The sequence below is a fragment of the Somniosus microcephalus genome, chromosome 20, assembly GCF_052327205.1.
Source record: "Somniosus microcephalus isolate GS21.2 chromosome 20, FLI_Smic_1.0, whole genome shotgun sequence".
NCBI lineage: Eukaryota > Metazoa > Chordata > Chondrichthyes > Squaliformes > Somniosidae > Somniosus > Somniosus microcephalus.
This window is the reverse complement of record NC_141006.1, coordinates 36620673-36639109: the sequence shown is the minus strand read 5'-3', so window position 1 is coordinate 36639109 and position 18437 is coordinate 36620673. Positions and strand designations below refer to the sequence as shown.

Sequence of the window (18437 nt, the reverse complement as noted above, 5' to 3'; positions counted from 1 at the left end):
GATCTCTCACGTTTAGAACTGGGGCCTTTTATTTGATTTAATTATAAGGCAGGCAATTTGTTTCAGAGTGAAAAGATGAATAGAAAATATTCGTCCCACCTCTTCGGCTCAGAATTCAATCACCAGCAACTAAAGCTGGAGCAGATGAAGACATTTTAATTAAGGAGCAGCCGCCAAGTCACAAACTGATTCAAATCAGGCTGGTTCACACCCTCTTGGATGTTATCTGGATTTGTTCAGCTGAGAACAGATTTAAATTTTGGATTCTACATCTGCCTGTTCCAGATCAGCAAAGCAGAAAATGTTCAAAATGAAAATACAACGACAACTTGTATTTATATAATGCCTTTAACACAGTAAAATGTCCCAAGGTGCATCACAGGAGTGTTACAAAACAAAATTCGACATCGAGCCACATAAGGAGCAATTAGGACAGATGCCCAAAAGCTTGGTCAAAGAGGTAGGTTTTAAGGAACGTCTTAAAGATGGAAAGAGAGGTAGAGAGGTGGTGAGGTTTAGGAAGGGAATTCCAGAGTTTTATGCCCAGGCAGCTAAAGGCACGACCACCAATGGTTGAGCGATTATAATCAGGGATGCGCAACAGGCCAGAATTAGAGGAGCGCAGATATCTCGGGGGTGGGGGGGGGGTTGGGTTGTGGGGCTGAAGGAGATTACAGAGATAGGGAGGGGCAAGGCCATGGAGGGATTTGAAAACAAGGATGAGAATTTTTAAATGGAGGCGTTGCTTAACCGGGAGCCAATGTAGGTCAGCGAGCACAGGGGGTGATGGTCGAACGGGACTTGGTGCGAGTTAGGACACGGGCAGCTGAGTTTTGGATGATTTCAAGTTTAGGTAGGGTAGAATGTGGGAGGCCAGCCAGGAGTGCATTGGAATAGTCAAGTCTAGAGGTAACAAAGGCATGAATGAGGGTTTCAGCAGCAGATGAGCTGAGGCAGCTATAGATTTGCTTTTTTTTGGGGTGGGGGGGAGCACGGCAGAAATGTTTTATGCTAATGAAGGTAAAAGATCTCAGTGCTGAGAGACTCCAGATTTTCTTATTTTTGGCACTCTGTTTCAAGAAATGAACACCTCCATTGGATGTAAGATGGGTTCGGTCCAGATTAAAGCTCCCTCGGAGAGATTCTCTCCTGGCAAAATACCTCAACTGCAACAGCACACAAATGCACCAATGTGGTCTTTTCCTTCCTCACAACAGCCGTTGCTGTGCTCTGATACTGCTGATTGTCCATCAAATAGTGTCGATTTACGGCCAGTTTTCTGATGTGGATTGAAACCAATGTTCTCATCAAGCTGCGTGGCCGCGCAGCGCTCTGGAAGACCCGCGCAGCCGGCCCACCGGCTTTTAAATGCAAAAACTGCGTATGCCCGGATTTCTGAATGGGCTACACAGCCTGTTAAAGGGGCCACACGGCCCAAAAAAGCTTACAGGAAACATTGATTGAAACCCATTAAAACTAGGTATTGAGTACCCTAAATCATTTCATTTCAACAGTGAGAGATTTTCATTCCAGCAACCTGAACTGGATTCAAACATAGGTCCCTGAGGTGGCAAGGCTATGTCGTAACCCATTGTTTCTTAGTCAGAAGGTTGTGGATTGAAGACCTACTCCAGGACCTGACCACATGGTCAGAACTAGGAGGGTGCTGCATTATTGGAGGTGCCGTCTTTCAGATGACTAAGGCCTCTTTTGCCTGTCCGGGTGGACGTTGAAGATTTCATGGCGTTAACAGAAGAAGAGCAGGGGAGTACTCCTTCCTATTGTTTATCCTTCAACCAACATCACCAGAAACAGATCAACTGGCCATTCATCAAATTTGCTGTTTGAGGGATCTTGCTGTATAGAAAATTGGGTCTTGCATGACCACGCTGACTGCAGTTTAGCAAGTAATTAACGGGAAACATTTTAGGACACCATACCCCTGATATTCCTTGGACTTTCTGCCGCTGCACCACCGTATCTTCACCGGAAGGGCGGAGGAAACCACGATTATGACCGTGAATGCTGGTGAAGCTACGGCAACGCAGCAGCAGAAGGTGGGGGGAAATTCAGGGCCCATAAGAGATGGTGGCATTTAACTGCAAGGTATTTCTTTCATTGCATCCCTTTATTCTATCCCATGGCTCATGCGAAACCCAAGGGTGACATTATAGTCCACGGTACGACTAATGGATGACCTTCCCAGGTATTTACTAACCTGAATAGTGTATCTTAAAGCCTTTCCGATTGGTGGCATGGTCAGATGACCAGCGGAGGTATACCTTGTTTCCTGAGCTGACAACAGTTATTGGAGATGTGTAGTTGCCGCTAAGAGAGATCAGCAGCGGGTTTTGGCTCGAGGGACCTGTGGGTAACAACATCATCAAGCATTTGGGTTAAGCGTGCACACAGCACCTGGCTTTTAATATAATGAAGCAATCTACTCCATTTGCACTTAAATGATGAATTCATTTTGTACCGTGCCCTGTCAAGTTCCATTCAGAGAATACAACAAAGCACAAAGGGCTGTAAATGTGAGGGCTGAAACAGAAGGTCTCAAAGTGGTGGCACGGAAAAAGCAAGTTTTGAAAGACAATATGCTTTGTTTTCTTGTTGCAAATTTGTTACATCAGAAATATCTCGATTTAACAAAATAACCTAAATGCAACTTTCAACACTTTGAACAAATTGAACTCCAAAACCTTGATGTTAAGGTATTCTGCCTCTCAAAATAAAAACAGCAAGACACAGCTGTGGCCTTAATCTGAGGATAGCTGCTGAGTGTATACACACACCCAAATCTTTGGTGGTTATTCAACCTTTCGTCATCTACCACTTTCTAACCTGCAGGAAACCAGTACAATAACCAATTGGTGCGGTGGGAGGGGGCGGGGCAGACTGCACAGAAGGAATTCCTGAGTGGTGTCTGGAAAATTTAACAGTCAAGCTCGCAGCGTGAATTAGAAAGGTTCTAATGTGAGAAGCTGATGTACTTCCATTGCTTCTATGTCAGTTAGTTAATTCTTATGACTTCCATCTGTTCATAAGGATCCCTATAGAAATGCGAGTCGTTGCTGTTAGCACTCCTTGATGATATTAAATTGAATCCTTTTTTATCTTGCTCGTAGTTAAAAATAGTGCCAGTGACGGTCCCGTCTTTGTGATCTAAGATAAGGAACTGCGTTGAGATTCATTTTTGATTAGGGCAATCAACAATCAGATAATTTCATCCTGTCAATTTGATCTAGATTCAAACCGAGATCCCAGACATGAAAAGGTTGCATAATCAGTACTACTCCTGGGTCAGCAGATAACTGATCGAACATAACCCGTTGCTCAGGAGATCACTTGCATGGTATAAATGCTTCAATGGTGCCAGTAGTACTCAATAGCAACAGAAAAAAAATCTCTACCGCCACATCTTTCACCCCAGCTGCCTGGGTGGAGGGAGAGTGGGAGGGAGTGGGGGGGGCGGCGGTGGGGGGTGGTGCTTGGGGAGGACCCCCTCAGTCAGGCGTGTACTCCAACAGAAGGAGATACAATTTTAAAAAGGATATAAGAGACACTTCAAGTACTCATACACTCTTTGTCAGTATAATACATCATTGAAAATGGATCAGATTCTCATGGAAGGCTGAGAGTTAATATACTGCACAGGGTGGTATCGGGCCATAATGACCAGAAAATCCCAGGATTGATATCTGGTCCTTGCTGAGATCAAGCAGAGTGGTGGTAGGACTGTTGCAATTGGCCTCTTCCTGGGCGGCGAAGGGGGAATGGAGGGAAAAGAATGACTAGGACCCCTCACACTTCTGAGTGCGTATGTGTGGGCATTAGATGAAGTCAGGATCAAACTTTTCTGTGATGGCTCCTATAGTTGAACAGTCTGGCAACATTCCCCATCTGGGCTCACAGAACAAGTAATGTAACAAGGTTAACGATGTCCATGGAACTGTATCTCAGATTGAAGTCACTCCTTACAGGAGAGGAGGGAGTAAGGAGAACTAAATAAGGCCCCTGTTATAAAAAGGTACATGTACAGCGTATCTACAGCAGGTCAATATTAAAATTAGGGTTATTAAATATTAACATTTATTTACCGTCAAATATTTCCAGTTCATCAAATTGTCTTTCACTCTGGAAGAACTCGATTAGAAGTGTGATGTTGTAACCTGGATCCACCTTAATAACCCATGAGCAGGTCTGAAAATGTGGATAATTTCCTGGGAAGCCTTGACTCAAGATGACTCCTGAGGAATCCGTGTGGATCTCGTTCATTGGGCAGTGTGCTGAAAGTCACATGACCAAAATATCAATTACAGACATCATTTCATCACATCGTCATAGTGTCTCGAATGTGGAAAAACAATTGTTGAAGAAACATCCTCAATGGTCTTTCTTCACATGAATGCAGTGAGTGGTCATTCCTTACAGCCTGGTGCCCTCACTTTGAGGAACAGAAGATCCCTAAATCACTGAAAGATTTATACACAAAGGTAAGTCTGGAATCCAGCTATTTCACATGAAACATGAGCAGCCTTGGCAATGTTTTTTCGGGCAGACAGATTAATTTTGTTACAGTTCAACTCTGATCTATCAGATCGTCAACTGTGCAAAGGCAGCAGACCCAGACTGTTGCAGGACAGTTCTTACAATCTTGTGACAAATGCTCCAAATTTCACTTCTTCTGTTTTTTTCACTGTAAATGATGTGAGACGCTTCTACCCTTAGACATGAAGCTTTGTTAAAACTTTGTATTTTCTAATGTATAAATTAAAGCCCACATCAAATGTGTGAATAAATATTAAATGTCAGTGCTTAAAAAGAATGGAAAGAGTGATGTTAATATCAGATGGCTCTATAACAATTCATATCATCCATGAGATAGGAATTTTTATAGGATACTTACTCATTAGGTATGGACAGACATGGAGAAAAACAGTCCTGTAGAAATATATAGGCTCGTATTTTCCGATGCCTACACGTGTGTACGAGCTGTGTACACACCCGTAGGGCCCTCGCAAGTGCCGGTTTCAGGCATGCGAAGCACATCCGCTGAAAACCGGCACTTGCAATCTGTCAAGAAGCCTCTTGACAGATCGGCGCCTGCCAGAGAGAAGGTCCTCTGCAGGCAGATAGTTCTGCTGAACCTCCGCCCACTGAAATCCCTTAAAAATCTTACGCCTGGTAAAACCAGCATAAGAGTTAAAAAAAGCTTTTAAATGATTATTTTCACTCATTTATAATTTTAAAATACTTTTAAAAACGGTAAGTTTATTTTTAGACCCGTAAAAAACTTCAAATTTTTTTCCAAAAAATTTAAATTTTGTTTAAAATATTTTATTTAATGTAGTTTTAACTAATTTTAAAAATGTGATTAAAAAAAAAATTATTTAATGTTTTGATGTGTTTTTGGAGTGATCTCCATTCATATATTTGATAGGTCTAAGCTGTCAAAAGTATGAAGGGAGATTCCCGTCTCCCATTGGTTCCCCATGGCCCACGTGATCCCAGGGACGCTTGTGAGCCGCCTGCGCCCCGGGATACCTGGGCCCTACGCATTTCGTAGAGCAGAGGCCCAGGAGCGGAAATGGCCGGACCTCTGGAGCCCTCAGGTAAGGGCGTAGATTTTTTCCAGATTGGAGGCCTCCGCACGCAGGAAGCCTCGATCGGAAAATACGGGTAATACTCATTGTTTAAACCCTACAATCGGTGTTCACTTCAGACATGTGCTGCAGCAAAATTGGGCTTGCCACAAGAAGTGCTCTCCAAGCAAACACCGTACCGAACTGAAAAGCTACGGAACCTAATCACTCAATGAAAGCAATTCCCACAACCCCAACTTTTTTTTAATGGCTTTTAGAGGACATTATAATTTTGAAGCTGTCATGAAGTCACTTCACACTGCATCACCTTAATCCATGGTAAAATGCCCTCCCGTTCTCAAGTTTTCTGCAGGACAGGTCTGTGATACTTTCAAAAGATGGTGGGCTTGTTGAATTCTGAGGCCAGCTCGGTGGAACAAGGCTATTTGCACTGCATGGTTTTTGGAAAGGTCATGGATATCATAAACACTGAAATGAGCCAAGCATGGCTGAGCATCATGACATTTTTGCAAGCTGGTGGTCCCATGAACTATATAATGAACTGAGTAAGGGTATGCCTGCATCAGTTTCATCAATATGGCTTTAATTAAGTAATTCAAATGACACATGTTGCAATGTATTTTATGCAGGAATAAGGGAGCTTGAGCAGATTAAAATGCTCGATTGCATTTTGTATTTTTATTCAAGTCACCAACTTTAGACCATGGAGTGTTTCGATACAGATTCAACCTCTTGCTCACAGAGTTGCTGATCTAACAGATCTGTAGGAAAGATTCAGCAGTGGACAGATACAGTGGAGCCTGAGGAGAATAGGAAACTCTCTCTTATCCCCAGACCATTCTTGCAAATTTTACTCTCGCCACTGAGTCAGAAAGTTGTGGGTTCAAGTCCCACTCGAGACTTGAGCACATAATCTAGGTTGACACTCCAGTGCAGTGCTGAGAGACTGCTGCACTGTCAGAGGTGCCATCTTTCAGATGGGACGTTAAACCGCGCTCCCGTCTGCTTCTCAGGTGGACGTAAAAGATCCCGTGACACTATTTGGAAGAAGAGCAGGGGAGTTCTCCCCGGTGTCCTGGCCAATATTTATCCCTCAACCAACTGTTCGCTAATAAAACAGATAATCTGGTCATTATCACATTGCTGTTTGTGGGGCCGTGCTGCATGCAAATTGGCTGCCGCGTTTCCTACATTACAACTGTGACTGCATTTAATTGGCTGTAAAGTGCTTTGGTACATCCTGAGATCATGAACGGCACAATATAAATGCAAGACTTTCTTTTTTCTTTTATTATTGGGCAGCTGAATAGGTGAAGGGTTGGTAGCCACTTGCCAAAGTATAGGAGGGGGACCAGAAAAGGGAAAAAGCTGAGGAAACATTACAAGATAATCCACAAAAATAAAATCATACTTTGTTGAGCAGAATAGTACTAATGTGAATATAGTATGAGTACTACATCACACTTTATGTCTGCTATATGCATATTGGTTCTCAGTCCATTTCCAGGTCTGGTGGTGTTGTTTCTCACAGCTTAAGGTACCACTGCTGCTACAGTGATAATCACATCCAAGCAGCATTTTCAATTTCCAGGCCTGACATTAATTCAGGTACTCGGTTCAAGTTCATTCTGCACCACAGATCAACCCACATTAATGTCATAGTCACTGTGCTTTGTTCTGAAGCTGCTACAAATAGAGCGCAGTCAGCAGTAGCTACAGAAAATACATACTGCAGCACAAATAAGGTATGCGCTGTTCAACTAAATTATGGCATTGACAGTTGTTACCGGGCATATGGACTCTGCATTCAGTGGAGTGCGTGAGTGAGCCCTGATGGTTTATATACCATGATGATAGTTAGTGAACTATTCAAAAAAGTGTTTGTTCAACGCTGCCCCTACCTCACACCAAATGAGTCTCAGGGCGCTTCTACATCAGATGAAGTGGTCCCAGAGAGTAGTTGTAAAATGGAGACCTGCGACTTTTGTGCATCACTCTCCTTATTTTACTTTTTTTCTTGTCACTATTCCAAATAGACATATTTGTAGAGTCGTAGAATTTTACAGCACAGAGGAAGGCCAGCCCATGCCGGCTCTTGGAAATTATTCATAGCTCTTTTCTCAGACCCCGTCACATTTTTCTTCTTCAAATATTTATCCATTTCCCTTTTAAAAGCTATTATGGATTCTGCTTCCACCCCTGTTTCTGGTATGTTGTAACAAACTACTGCATTTAAAAGAAATCTTCTAACACCTCCCTTCCTTCTTTTGGTGGTGATCTTAACTTGATGCTCGCTAGTTGTTGACTGACCAGTGGAAATAGTTTTCTCCAATTTACCATATCAAAACCGCTCAAATTTTGAACATCTCGATCAGATCTCCTTTTAACCTTCTTTCTTTTATTGAATAAGAGCTCTATTATCTCTGGCCTCTCTTCATGACTAAAGCTTCTCATTTCTGGTATTATCTAAATTAACATTTTCTGCACCTTCTCCATAACCTTGACATCTCTTTTTGTCCCTCTTGTTCTCCCCTGTCTGTACGCTCTCACACTCACCCTCTTTCTTAAAGAGATATAGGCAAATGTTCACCTAAATAAATGGACCGCAAAGACATCTTGTTCAAACTGTGCTGCCGCTGGGCTGTGCATTACGAGCATGGACCTTTGGTTGTGGAGCTCAGCTGCCAGAAATCGGTGGGGGTTTATGGTGAACCCTGTCATGGACAGGAATGTGGTAAATGACTAGGGATATCAACTAACTATAAGATAGATGGGCTATCTATAGATGCCCATCGCCTTTACAAAGCACAAGTGATGAGAACATCACCAGCAAAAGTGTGACTGTAATGATTTTGATCTGTGCCTTGAGGGACAGAGCAGCAACATCACAGGAGTAGGTTAGTGTGGCCCACCCTGGGGTCTTGTTTTTAATTACTGGATATACAGGCAACCTCTGCTGCCGTCAAGTGGACGCCTCGCTCAAGTCTCACACTGTCTGACCGACTGTGGCTTTGAGGAAAAACACAGAGGAAGGAGGAGGGAAGAGATGTGGCTTTGAAAAATAACAGAAAGAGAAGTGAGAAATGGTAAAAGCCGAACTTAAAATGCACTTTAATTGGTATGTTCAAGATTTTTGAGCAGTAGGTAACTGGCTTTAGTTTAATCAAAAGACAATTTTTGAAATGCAGACCTCTTCATCAAAGCAAAGATATGTGTAGAACTTGCTGTTTAAATAGGAGGGTCAGTGTACTCTATGGCACATAATCTGACTTTGTGGCTACCAAATTAGCACTCAGTAGAAAGCAAGAGAGAGAGAAAGAGAGAGCAAAGTAAGAGAGACACAGCGAAGGAGAAACATACAAGAGGGGCAAACCAAAGAGAAAGAGAGACGAGAGAGAGAGAGAGAGTGTGAAAGAGGGGAGAGAGGAGAGAGTAACAGAGAGAGGAATACACTCAGAGAGAGAGCGGGAGAGAAAATGAGAGGGGGAAAGAGAGAGAAAGAAGGAAGAGTTCTATCAAGCACATCAAAACCAAGACCACGATAAATTTGTGAATGAGTTTGTCTGAATATTATTGACATTGTCCAATATAAATTTTGGTAAAATAACTTGCTGAAATTAGGTTATGTCGAGCAGCTCTATTGCTGATATCTGTTACAACCCTGTGCCTTTAATGAAGTACCATATGAAGTAAAGAACACAAATCCACGGAGTCAGACACCCTTTTTCTGGAGCACACAGCTTTCTTTCCATTTTGCCAGGTTGGAGCAAGAGGGTGACCTTCACTTTATTTTTATGGTTATTTTCATGATAAATTTTTACAAAACTATTAAGTAAGTTCCCGTTACATTTCCAAGGTCACCTCTATGTTACCCTGTGTGTATTTGATGTCCGTAAGTCTGCTGTGGCAGATAGCATAAAAGTAACACGAGTTGGGATCTTCTGAAACCACAGGGTAAATGTTTTGCGGGAACAAGAGCAGAGATTAGGAAATCAGGCACATAATTGACTATCTGATAATACGTTCCTCAGCATGTGAACCTCTCGCCAAAGACAAAAAATTACATCCATATTCCTATCACAATTTTCCTGCATGTTGATCTGGCTCTGTTTGGGTTTTTTTTTTGTCATCCAGCAAAAGATGGCAACCCTCGTTATGATATTCTGGCACGATAATTATTTTTTAGGCATTTCTTTACAAAGTGACACTAGTTGAAAACCTCCCTGAAGAACACGAGTGGAATCAATCCTGGCCCAGGGCTTGACCACTGAGCCGTGGGAAATGACAGTTCACCTTAACATTCACCCAAAGCACTCAATTCTTTTAATCATAGATTGTAACAGTAATTAATTTTTAAAAAATTAATCAGCCACTGAGACAATGATCACTTACATTTGAGATGGGTAATCAACAGAATCTAATTATGGATTGACTCTTATGCTGAGAGAGATGAATGGTGGAGAGGTCATGTATTTGCAACACATTTCAAGATTGAGCTGCAGACTCATTTATTTTTAGGAAAATAATTGTTATGTTGAAATTTTATCCTCAGATGAAAACAAACCCTCCTTGGTTTTCCTTCTTTATTTATTTTAATTGCCATCAGCATCAGGCACTCCAGATTAGGCAAGGCGTGGGCCAGACACACAGTAACGCTGCTTGTACGCTTCTTCAACATGATGCCTTTATCCTCACATTATATCAATGCAAATTTTCCATTTCCAATTCTATCCTCACCGTCTGTCTTTGTAACACTGAACTGCTAGTTATTTAGTACTGAGCAAAGGAACTTCTTGAACTGTGGACTTGGGCCTTTGAGGAACTAAACTGGGACAGCTCAAATTAAATTTATATAGAACCCTTACAGCCTGTGGAGAAGGCTGGATTCGAATCAAGTGTCAGCGGTTAAAGTACTGCGTGCTATCACTAAATCTTCTGAAATACAACATTGAAAAAAGTACTAAACCTAAACTGTGTTTTTGAAAGGATAACGAGCAGCATTTGTACTCCTTTTACTTCCACTCAGGCCTGGAGGTCCCATTCCCCTCCTTTCTGTTTTCTTGACAGTCTTAGTGGAGAGAAATCATGAATAATCTGTTGTGCATAAAAAAAAGCTAATGATGAACCTTCTTCCATTGGCCCGGCTCAGCAGAAAACAAGATTTTTTTCCCGTGGATTTCTCATTTTCTGGCACTAGGTGGCGATGTTGTGCAGTGAATAATAATTTATATTAATAATTTTCTCTTAACTGGCGCACATGGCACAGCAGCGCCCCCCGTGGTGTTTCACTCCTGCCTTGTTAAAGTGGAAGGACAGTCATCCCTATGAATGTACAGATAATTTTAAAATAAGAAAGTGGCTATGTTCCATAGTGGTGTTTTCACATGCCGCACAGGGCTAGCTTATATAAAGGCGGCAATCACAAAGCAGTTTTGTAATTTAAATAGCTGAAAAGAAATGTGGGACTTTACAAGTGAATAAAGCACTGTATGACATTAGACAACACGTCTGAAATGCACTTTCAAAGCTGTCTATGAGGCATAGCTCGTAGTTAATCTAGAGTCACATCCACACATGAACAATCCTGATATGCAACCAACTTGACATATTCTGTACATTTAGAAACCTTGGTAAAGGATCAATGCCCACATTGTATGACACCATCAAAGTTATACAGCTCTGGATACACTCCTCACACAGTCAGTCCTGTTATATACAGATCTGGATACACTCCTCACACTGTTATATACAGATCTGGATACACTCCTCACACTGTTATATACAGATCTGGATACACTCCTCACACTGTTATATACAGATCTGGATACACTCCTCACACTGTTATATACAGATCTGGATACACTCCTCACACTGTTATATACAGATCTGGATACACTCCTCACACTGTCAGTCCTGTTATATACAGATCTGGATACACTCCTCACACTGTTATATACAGATCTGGATACACTCCTCACACAGTCAGTCCTGTTATATACAGATCTGGATACACTCCTCACACTGTCAGTCCTGTTATATACAGATCTGGATACACTCCTCACACTGTCAGTCCTGTTATATACAGATCTGGATACACTCCTCACACAGTCAGTCCTGTTATATACAGATCTGGATACACTCCTCACACTGTCAGTCCTGTTATATACAGATCTGGATACACTCCTCACACAGTTATATACAGATCTGGATACACTCCTCACACTGTCAGTCCTGTTATATACAGATCTGGATACACTCCTCACACAGTTATATACTGATCTGGATACACTCCTCACACAGTCAGTCCTGTTATATACAGATCTGGATACACTCCTCACACTGTTATATACAGATCTGGATACACTCCTCACACTGTTATATACAGATCTGGATACACTCCTCACACAGTCAGTCCTGTTATATACAGATCTGGATACACTCCTCACACAGTTATATACTGATCTGGATACACTCCTCACACAGTCAGTCCTGTTATATACAGATCTGGATACACTCCTCACACTGTTATATACAGATCTGGATACACTCCTCACACTGTTATATACAGATCTGGATACACTCCTCACACTGTCAGTCCTGTTATATACAGATCTGGATACACTCCTCACACAGTTATATACTGATCTGGATACACTCCTCACACAGTCAGTCCTGTTATATACAGATCTGGATACACTCCTCACACTGTTATATACAGATCTGGATACACTCCTCACACTGTTATATACAGATCTGGATACACTCCTCACACTGTCAGTCCTGTTATATACAGATCTGGATACACTCCTCACACAGTCAGTCCTGTTATATACAGATCTGGATACACTCCTCACACAGTCAGTCCTGTTATATACAGATCTGGATACACTCCTCACACTGTCAGTCCTGTTATATACAGATCTGGATACACTCCTCACACTGTCAGTCCTGTTATATACAGATCTGGATACACTCCTCACACAGTCAGTCCTGTTATATACAGATCTGGATACACTCCTCACACTGTCAGTCCTGTTATATACAGATCTGGATACACTCCTCACACTGTTATATACAGATCTGGATACACTCCTCACACTGTTATATACAGATCTGGATACACTCCTCACACTGTCAGTCCTGTTATATACAGATCTGGATACACTCCTCACACTGTTATATACAGATCTGGATACACTCCTCACACTGTTATATACAGATCTGGATACACTCCTCACTGTCAGTCCTGTTATATACAGATCTGGATACACTCCTCACACAGTCAGTCCTGTTATATACAGATCTGGATACACTCCTCACACTGTCAGTCCTGTTATATACAGATCTGGATACACTCCTCACACTGTCAGTCCTGTTATATACAGATCTGGATACACTCCTCACACAGTCAGTCCTGTTATATACAGATCTGGATACACTCCTCACACAGTCAGTCCTGTTATATACAGATCTGGATACACTCCTCACACTGTCAGTCCTGTTATATACTGATCTGGATACACTCCTCACACAGTCAGTCCTGTTATATACAGATCTGGATACACTCCTCACACTGTCAGTCCTGTTATATACAGATCTGGATACACTCCTCACACAGTCAGTCCTGTTATATACAGATCTGGATACACTCCTCACACAGTCAGTCCTGTTATATACAGATCTGGATACACTCCTCACACTATCAGTCCTGTTATATACAGATCTGGATACACTCCTCACACTGTTATATACAGATCTGGTTGCAACCCTGACAGAATCAGCAATGGTGTAGTTAGTCCTGATATATACAGGCCTGGCTGTGTGCCTCACTGTGAGTAACGGTGCAGTTAGCCCCACTGTATACACATCTGGTTCTGCTCCTCGCAATTAGCAATAGTACAGTCATTCCTGCGATGCATAGGCCTGGATACATTGCTCACACCGTCAATAATGGTGCAGTCAGTCTTGTTACGGTGTTACAAGGTTTCACAGTATTTTGATGGGCATTCAAGTTCCTTTCTAATTAAATGAAACAAATTTAAATCAACGGACAGAACACCCCATGGCGAGTGTGTGTGTAAAACCGCGAGGAAGCTGTGCAAGGCTCTAGGTGTGAGCCAGTGGTTTACTCACCTGCGGCTGCTATCACAGGCAAAACAACAACAACAAAATCGATAAATTGAAAATAAAATGAGCATAAACAAACCATCAGGAATAAAGCATCGTTTCTAGAGCCACATCGGAGGTAGAATTCAGCTGCACCTACAATTAGCTCCTGCCACAGTGCTCATTATTATTCCATGAAATTTTCTTTATATGTACCTTCACAGGATGGAGGTGGTCCTTCAAACTGGAGATGTGTTCCCAGGCGACATGTTAATATTTCATTTCCAATTAGTGTAAATCCAGGAATGCACTGGTACTTGATAATGTCACCTTGGAATATAAAGGAGCAGAAGAGTTACTGCACAACACATGGACAAAGCACAGAAAGTGGAGAATACCCCTCACATTTTTGTCCATTTTTCTGAATTTCAGCCCAACTCTTTTCAATGGATCCTCATGTCTTTTCTTCTCATCAGGTGACATCCCCCCCCCGCCCCCTGCCCCACTATTAGCCAAGTGATGTTGGGGTTTAGTGTATAACATGGATTTCACTGGAATAGTAGACCATGGACCTGCAAAAGTGATTTCCTCCCAGCCTCTCCTCTGGCAATTTCTGATCTCAGTCATGCCATCAGAGAGAGGTGTTCAGTGGAGGCCAGGGGCTGGACAGAAGAGGTTCGAGGCTGGACGAGGGAGACTAGGGGTCGGACGAGGGAGACCGGCAGCCTGACGGGAGAGAGCGGGGGGCCGGACGAGAGAGGCCGGGGAATTGGACAAGGGAGGCTGGGGGGCTGGACAAGGGAGGCCAGGGAACTGGACAAGGGAGGCCAGGGAGAGAGTGGGGGCCGGACAAGAGAGGCCGGGGGCTGGACGAGAGAGGCCGGAGGCCGGACGAGGGAGGCTGGGGAATCGGACGAGGGAGGCTGGGGAATCGGACGAGGGAGGCTGGGGAATCGGACGAGGGAGGCTGGGGAATCGGACGAAGGAGGCTGGGGAATCGGACGAGGGAGACTGGGGAATCGGACGAGGGAGACTGGGGAATCGGACAAGGGAGAATGGGGAATCGGACAAGGGAGGCTGGGGAATCGGACAAGGGAGACTGGGGAATCGGACAAGGGAGACTGGGGAATCGGACAAGGGAGGCTGGGGAATCGGACAAGGGAGGCTGGGGAATCGGACAAGGGAGGCTGGGGAATCGGACAAGGGAGAATGGGGAATCGGACAAGGGCGACTGGGGAATCGGACAAGGGAGGCTGGGGGGCTGGACAAGGAAGGCCAGGGAGAGAGCAGGGGTCGGACGAGAGAGGCCAGAGAACCGGACAAGGGAGGCCAAGGAACCGGACAAAAGCAGTTGGATCCAGAGCAGTTCTGATGAAGACCATGGCCAAATCACCTAGCAGCCCATAATCTGCACACCTTACATAATCCAGGTGCACAGTGCAGTGGAGAGAAATCAGAATCAGGGATGTGACAAAGTACATTTTACAATTTCCGATCACACCTGTGAGAAGCAAATGGGTATAGACAATGGAACCATTAAGTTCAAAAAGCAGTGGGACAGACTCACAGGCTGGGAGTTTTCTTGCCGGCACATTGAGCGAAACAAGGCACACTGGCCTGCCAGCCAGTGGACATAATACCCACCTGGGGGTTCAGAGCTGTGTCGTGGCCTGAACCCCAGAAGATTTTATTAAATTTTCCATGTTTGTTTTGGGCCCCTTATGAAGGGGGTTGATGGGAGCACTGCCCATGTTCCTAAGGACTGCCCTGTTCCTGGGACTAGGGACAGGGTCACTGGTCAAGGCTTGGAAGCTAAGCAGAGCCAGGGCTGGTTAGTACCTGGAGGAGTGACCATCAGGGAAGACCAGGTGCAGAAGGTCACGGAAGGAGCCCCGAGGAGGGGCAGTTGGTGAGAAGGCCACGGGAGGAGCGGCTGGTGAGCAGGCCCGGCCGGTGGGCTGAAGATTGTCAGACAGGAGGAATGGTGGAAATGGAATGGCGGCGCGCACCGACGCAGCGGCTTTGCTTCTCCCAGTCATGGGAGCTTGCAAGATCACATTTTGTTGTTCATGTACTTGTGCAATGACAATAAAGTTGAATTATTATTATATTTCTCCTCAGTGCAGGCATCCTCTGCTTTGTTTTATGGCCTACCTGTTCAGGCACTGAGACTGGGATCGAAAGCCCATGGATTTCTGGGGCCAGGATCTCCAAGTCCTAATTTGACAGCCTGAAGCTCCCAGGTTATTGTGAAGCTCAAGTCTTGAGCCAAACCTTGTTATTTTCACTCTGAGTGACAGGACTCTCTTCACATCAGTGAGGTGATTAATTACACCAAAAATAGTTAGCACAATTACCGATTTCAAACTCTTCGTCTTCAGTGAATATTTCAGCATTTGGCACAGAGATAGGCGGACGACATTTCCTCAGCTGATAAGCTGTGAAACAATAAGAATGACAGTGTTTAACGTTAGTTACCATTACTGCATCTCATCTAATGTTAAATTATAAGCTATTCTTAAGGTATGAGAAGGGAATCCTGAGGAAGTGGACAGGGTTTTAAGGTATTTTGCAATTACTAAGCAACTACCTTGAGAGCTTTGTTTTGGGGGTGGGGGGGTGCTTGCTGGGAAATTTGAGCGCTAAGCTAAGATGCTCACCCTAAATATGGGGTTCAGCAAATAAAATGGAAGAGTAAAACATAATCTAAAAGATTCCAGTTCAACATGCTTCCCTTTTCCTCTCCCATATGATCTACTTGTCCTTCTACTCAATATACCTTTGTAATTATCAGCGGGATCTCCTGCTGGTCCAGTGAGAGACACGTTCCTGGGAGAAGGGACCTCCCCAGCCCCTCCTAAAATGTCAAATCAATCTATTCCCTGCAGTGAGAAGAAAGTGCAGGAGAGCCTATGATAGCTGCAAATGATCATTGGCTTCCACGGTGGCAGCACCAACAACCATTTACAAAGATAGATCAGGTGGGAGGGAGAGACAAGAGGGATCCAGGTTGGGGAAAAGAACGGGCAAGCAAGCAAGCTAGGGAGGGGGTCGGACAGGTATAGAGGAAATACTGGAAAACGTGTGAGCTCTGGTGTGAAATCTGAGTGCTGTATGACCCCTTTAAATAGAGCATCACCAACAGGATACAAATGAGCAGTACAGGAGGGCAATGTGGCCCACTTTATACAGAGGGGTCGATTTTCATTCAGCAGTCGGGAAGGAGGCGGGACTACAACTTTCGGGTTTTAGTCCCGCCTACATCGACGTCCAGCCAATCCACACGATTTTCCCTTGATTGACCTTGTTGAGCCCGCCCAGCGGGCTCAGCAGGCCAATTAAGAACCACCCGGCAACAGGTGACATCACAGACTGAAATTTCATCTGTCAGATGAAATATCAGTGTTTCACAGCTGTTTGAAGCTGTCAAACACTGACAGTCTGACTTCTAACCTGAGTCCTTCTCCACAGACTCAGTTAGAACTCTCACCGGCAATGAAAGCTGAAGGCTGTCACTTTTGACAGATCGCAGCCATTTTGCTTTCAGTGCCGGCTGAGTGATGGACTCCCGAAACCGAGAGGAAGAAAGGCTGTTAAGTATAGGTAATTTAAACTTCTTTAAGCACTTTAGGCACACCAAACACACTTACCTTTGCACTCATGCACCCATCACTCACCTGAACACTGACATCTCGACCCCTCCAAGTCCTTCAACCCGACGGCCCGCCTGCTCTAACTTGGCGTGGTTTGGAGCCATCGGGAATCCCACACGAAACCCCTCAAAATAGGGATTAGGCTAAAAACTGCCTGTTAACTACCTGTTAACAGGCAGTTAATTGGCACTAATCCCTTCCCGCCTCGGGTCGGTGGGTCCCAGCGCGGGGCGGGTACCCGCCTCCCGTGAAGCTTACGTGGAGGTGGGTTTTGGGCGGAATGGTGTCGGGACCCCCGAATTCGGGATTTTAGCCCCCCGCACGCCTAAAAGCCTGCCTCACGGCACACTGAAAATCGAGGCCAGAGTGTCACACCAACAGGACCCATTGGGCTAAAAATTCAGTTGGGCGCCATTTGGGGCGCCAAGCTCGCCTGGGTGCCGGAATTACCGCTGCGAGCGGAGCCACTTGCGCCATCCCGATATTCAGTTTCTGCGCCCCAAACGGAAGCGGGCCGCTACTCGAGGCTCCCCGCGCCCCGCTTGGGGCGCTCACCCTGAATATCAGCGCGCTAAGGACCACAGCACCACACGCTGCGGCACGGCACGCTGCGGTACTGCAGGCCTTCCTCCCACTGTTAAGGGGGAGGTGCCTGCAACAGCGCGATCCCCGCTCGCGAGTGCCGGCAAATGAGCCCAGCATCAAGGAGAAGTGCCGGGCTCTCGGGAAACAGCCGGCAATGCCGCGGGGGGGGGGGGTTTAGGAGGCCGGGGACGGAGGTGCTGGCAGGCGGCCACCCAAAAAGCGGCCGCTCCGCACCTCCACCTTAACTAGCGCCACTACCGCCACAGGTAGGCCCTGTGAACCGGTTGCGATTTGCGACCGGCGTTAAAGAGGCGGGCGCGACCAAATATGGTCATCGGGGCGGGAGCGGGGCGCTGCGCACACCGATGACGTCATCGGTGGCGGCGCAGCGCTACAGGCTAACGCCGCCATTAGCGCCCCACTAAATATCGCGGGAGGTGTGGCCAGTGGCGCTAAAGCCACTGAGTGCCCTCTTTGGGTGCAAAGT

At 44.9% G+C, this 18437-nt stretch overlaps 1 protein-coding gene across 1 annotated transcript in view; it reads right to left on the bottom strand.

Moving 5' to 3' along the window:
- csmd2 (CUB and Sushi multiple domains 2) overlaps positions 1-18437 on the bottom strand; it is an 807040-nt gene that overhangs the window by 167793 nt on the left and 620810 nt on the right. Inside the window, exons 40-43 of the mRNA XM_085962435.1 lie at positions 16070-16150; positions 13929-14042; positions 4101-4289; positions 2219-2365 (exon numbers count right to left, since the gene is read on the bottom strand). Coding sequence (XP_085818561.1) covers positions 2219-2365; positions 4101-4289; positions 13929-14042; positions 16070-16150 — 531 coding nt within the window. The remainder of the gene's footprint in view (positions 1-2218; positions 2366-4100; positions 4290-13928; positions 14043-16069; positions 16151-18437) is intronic.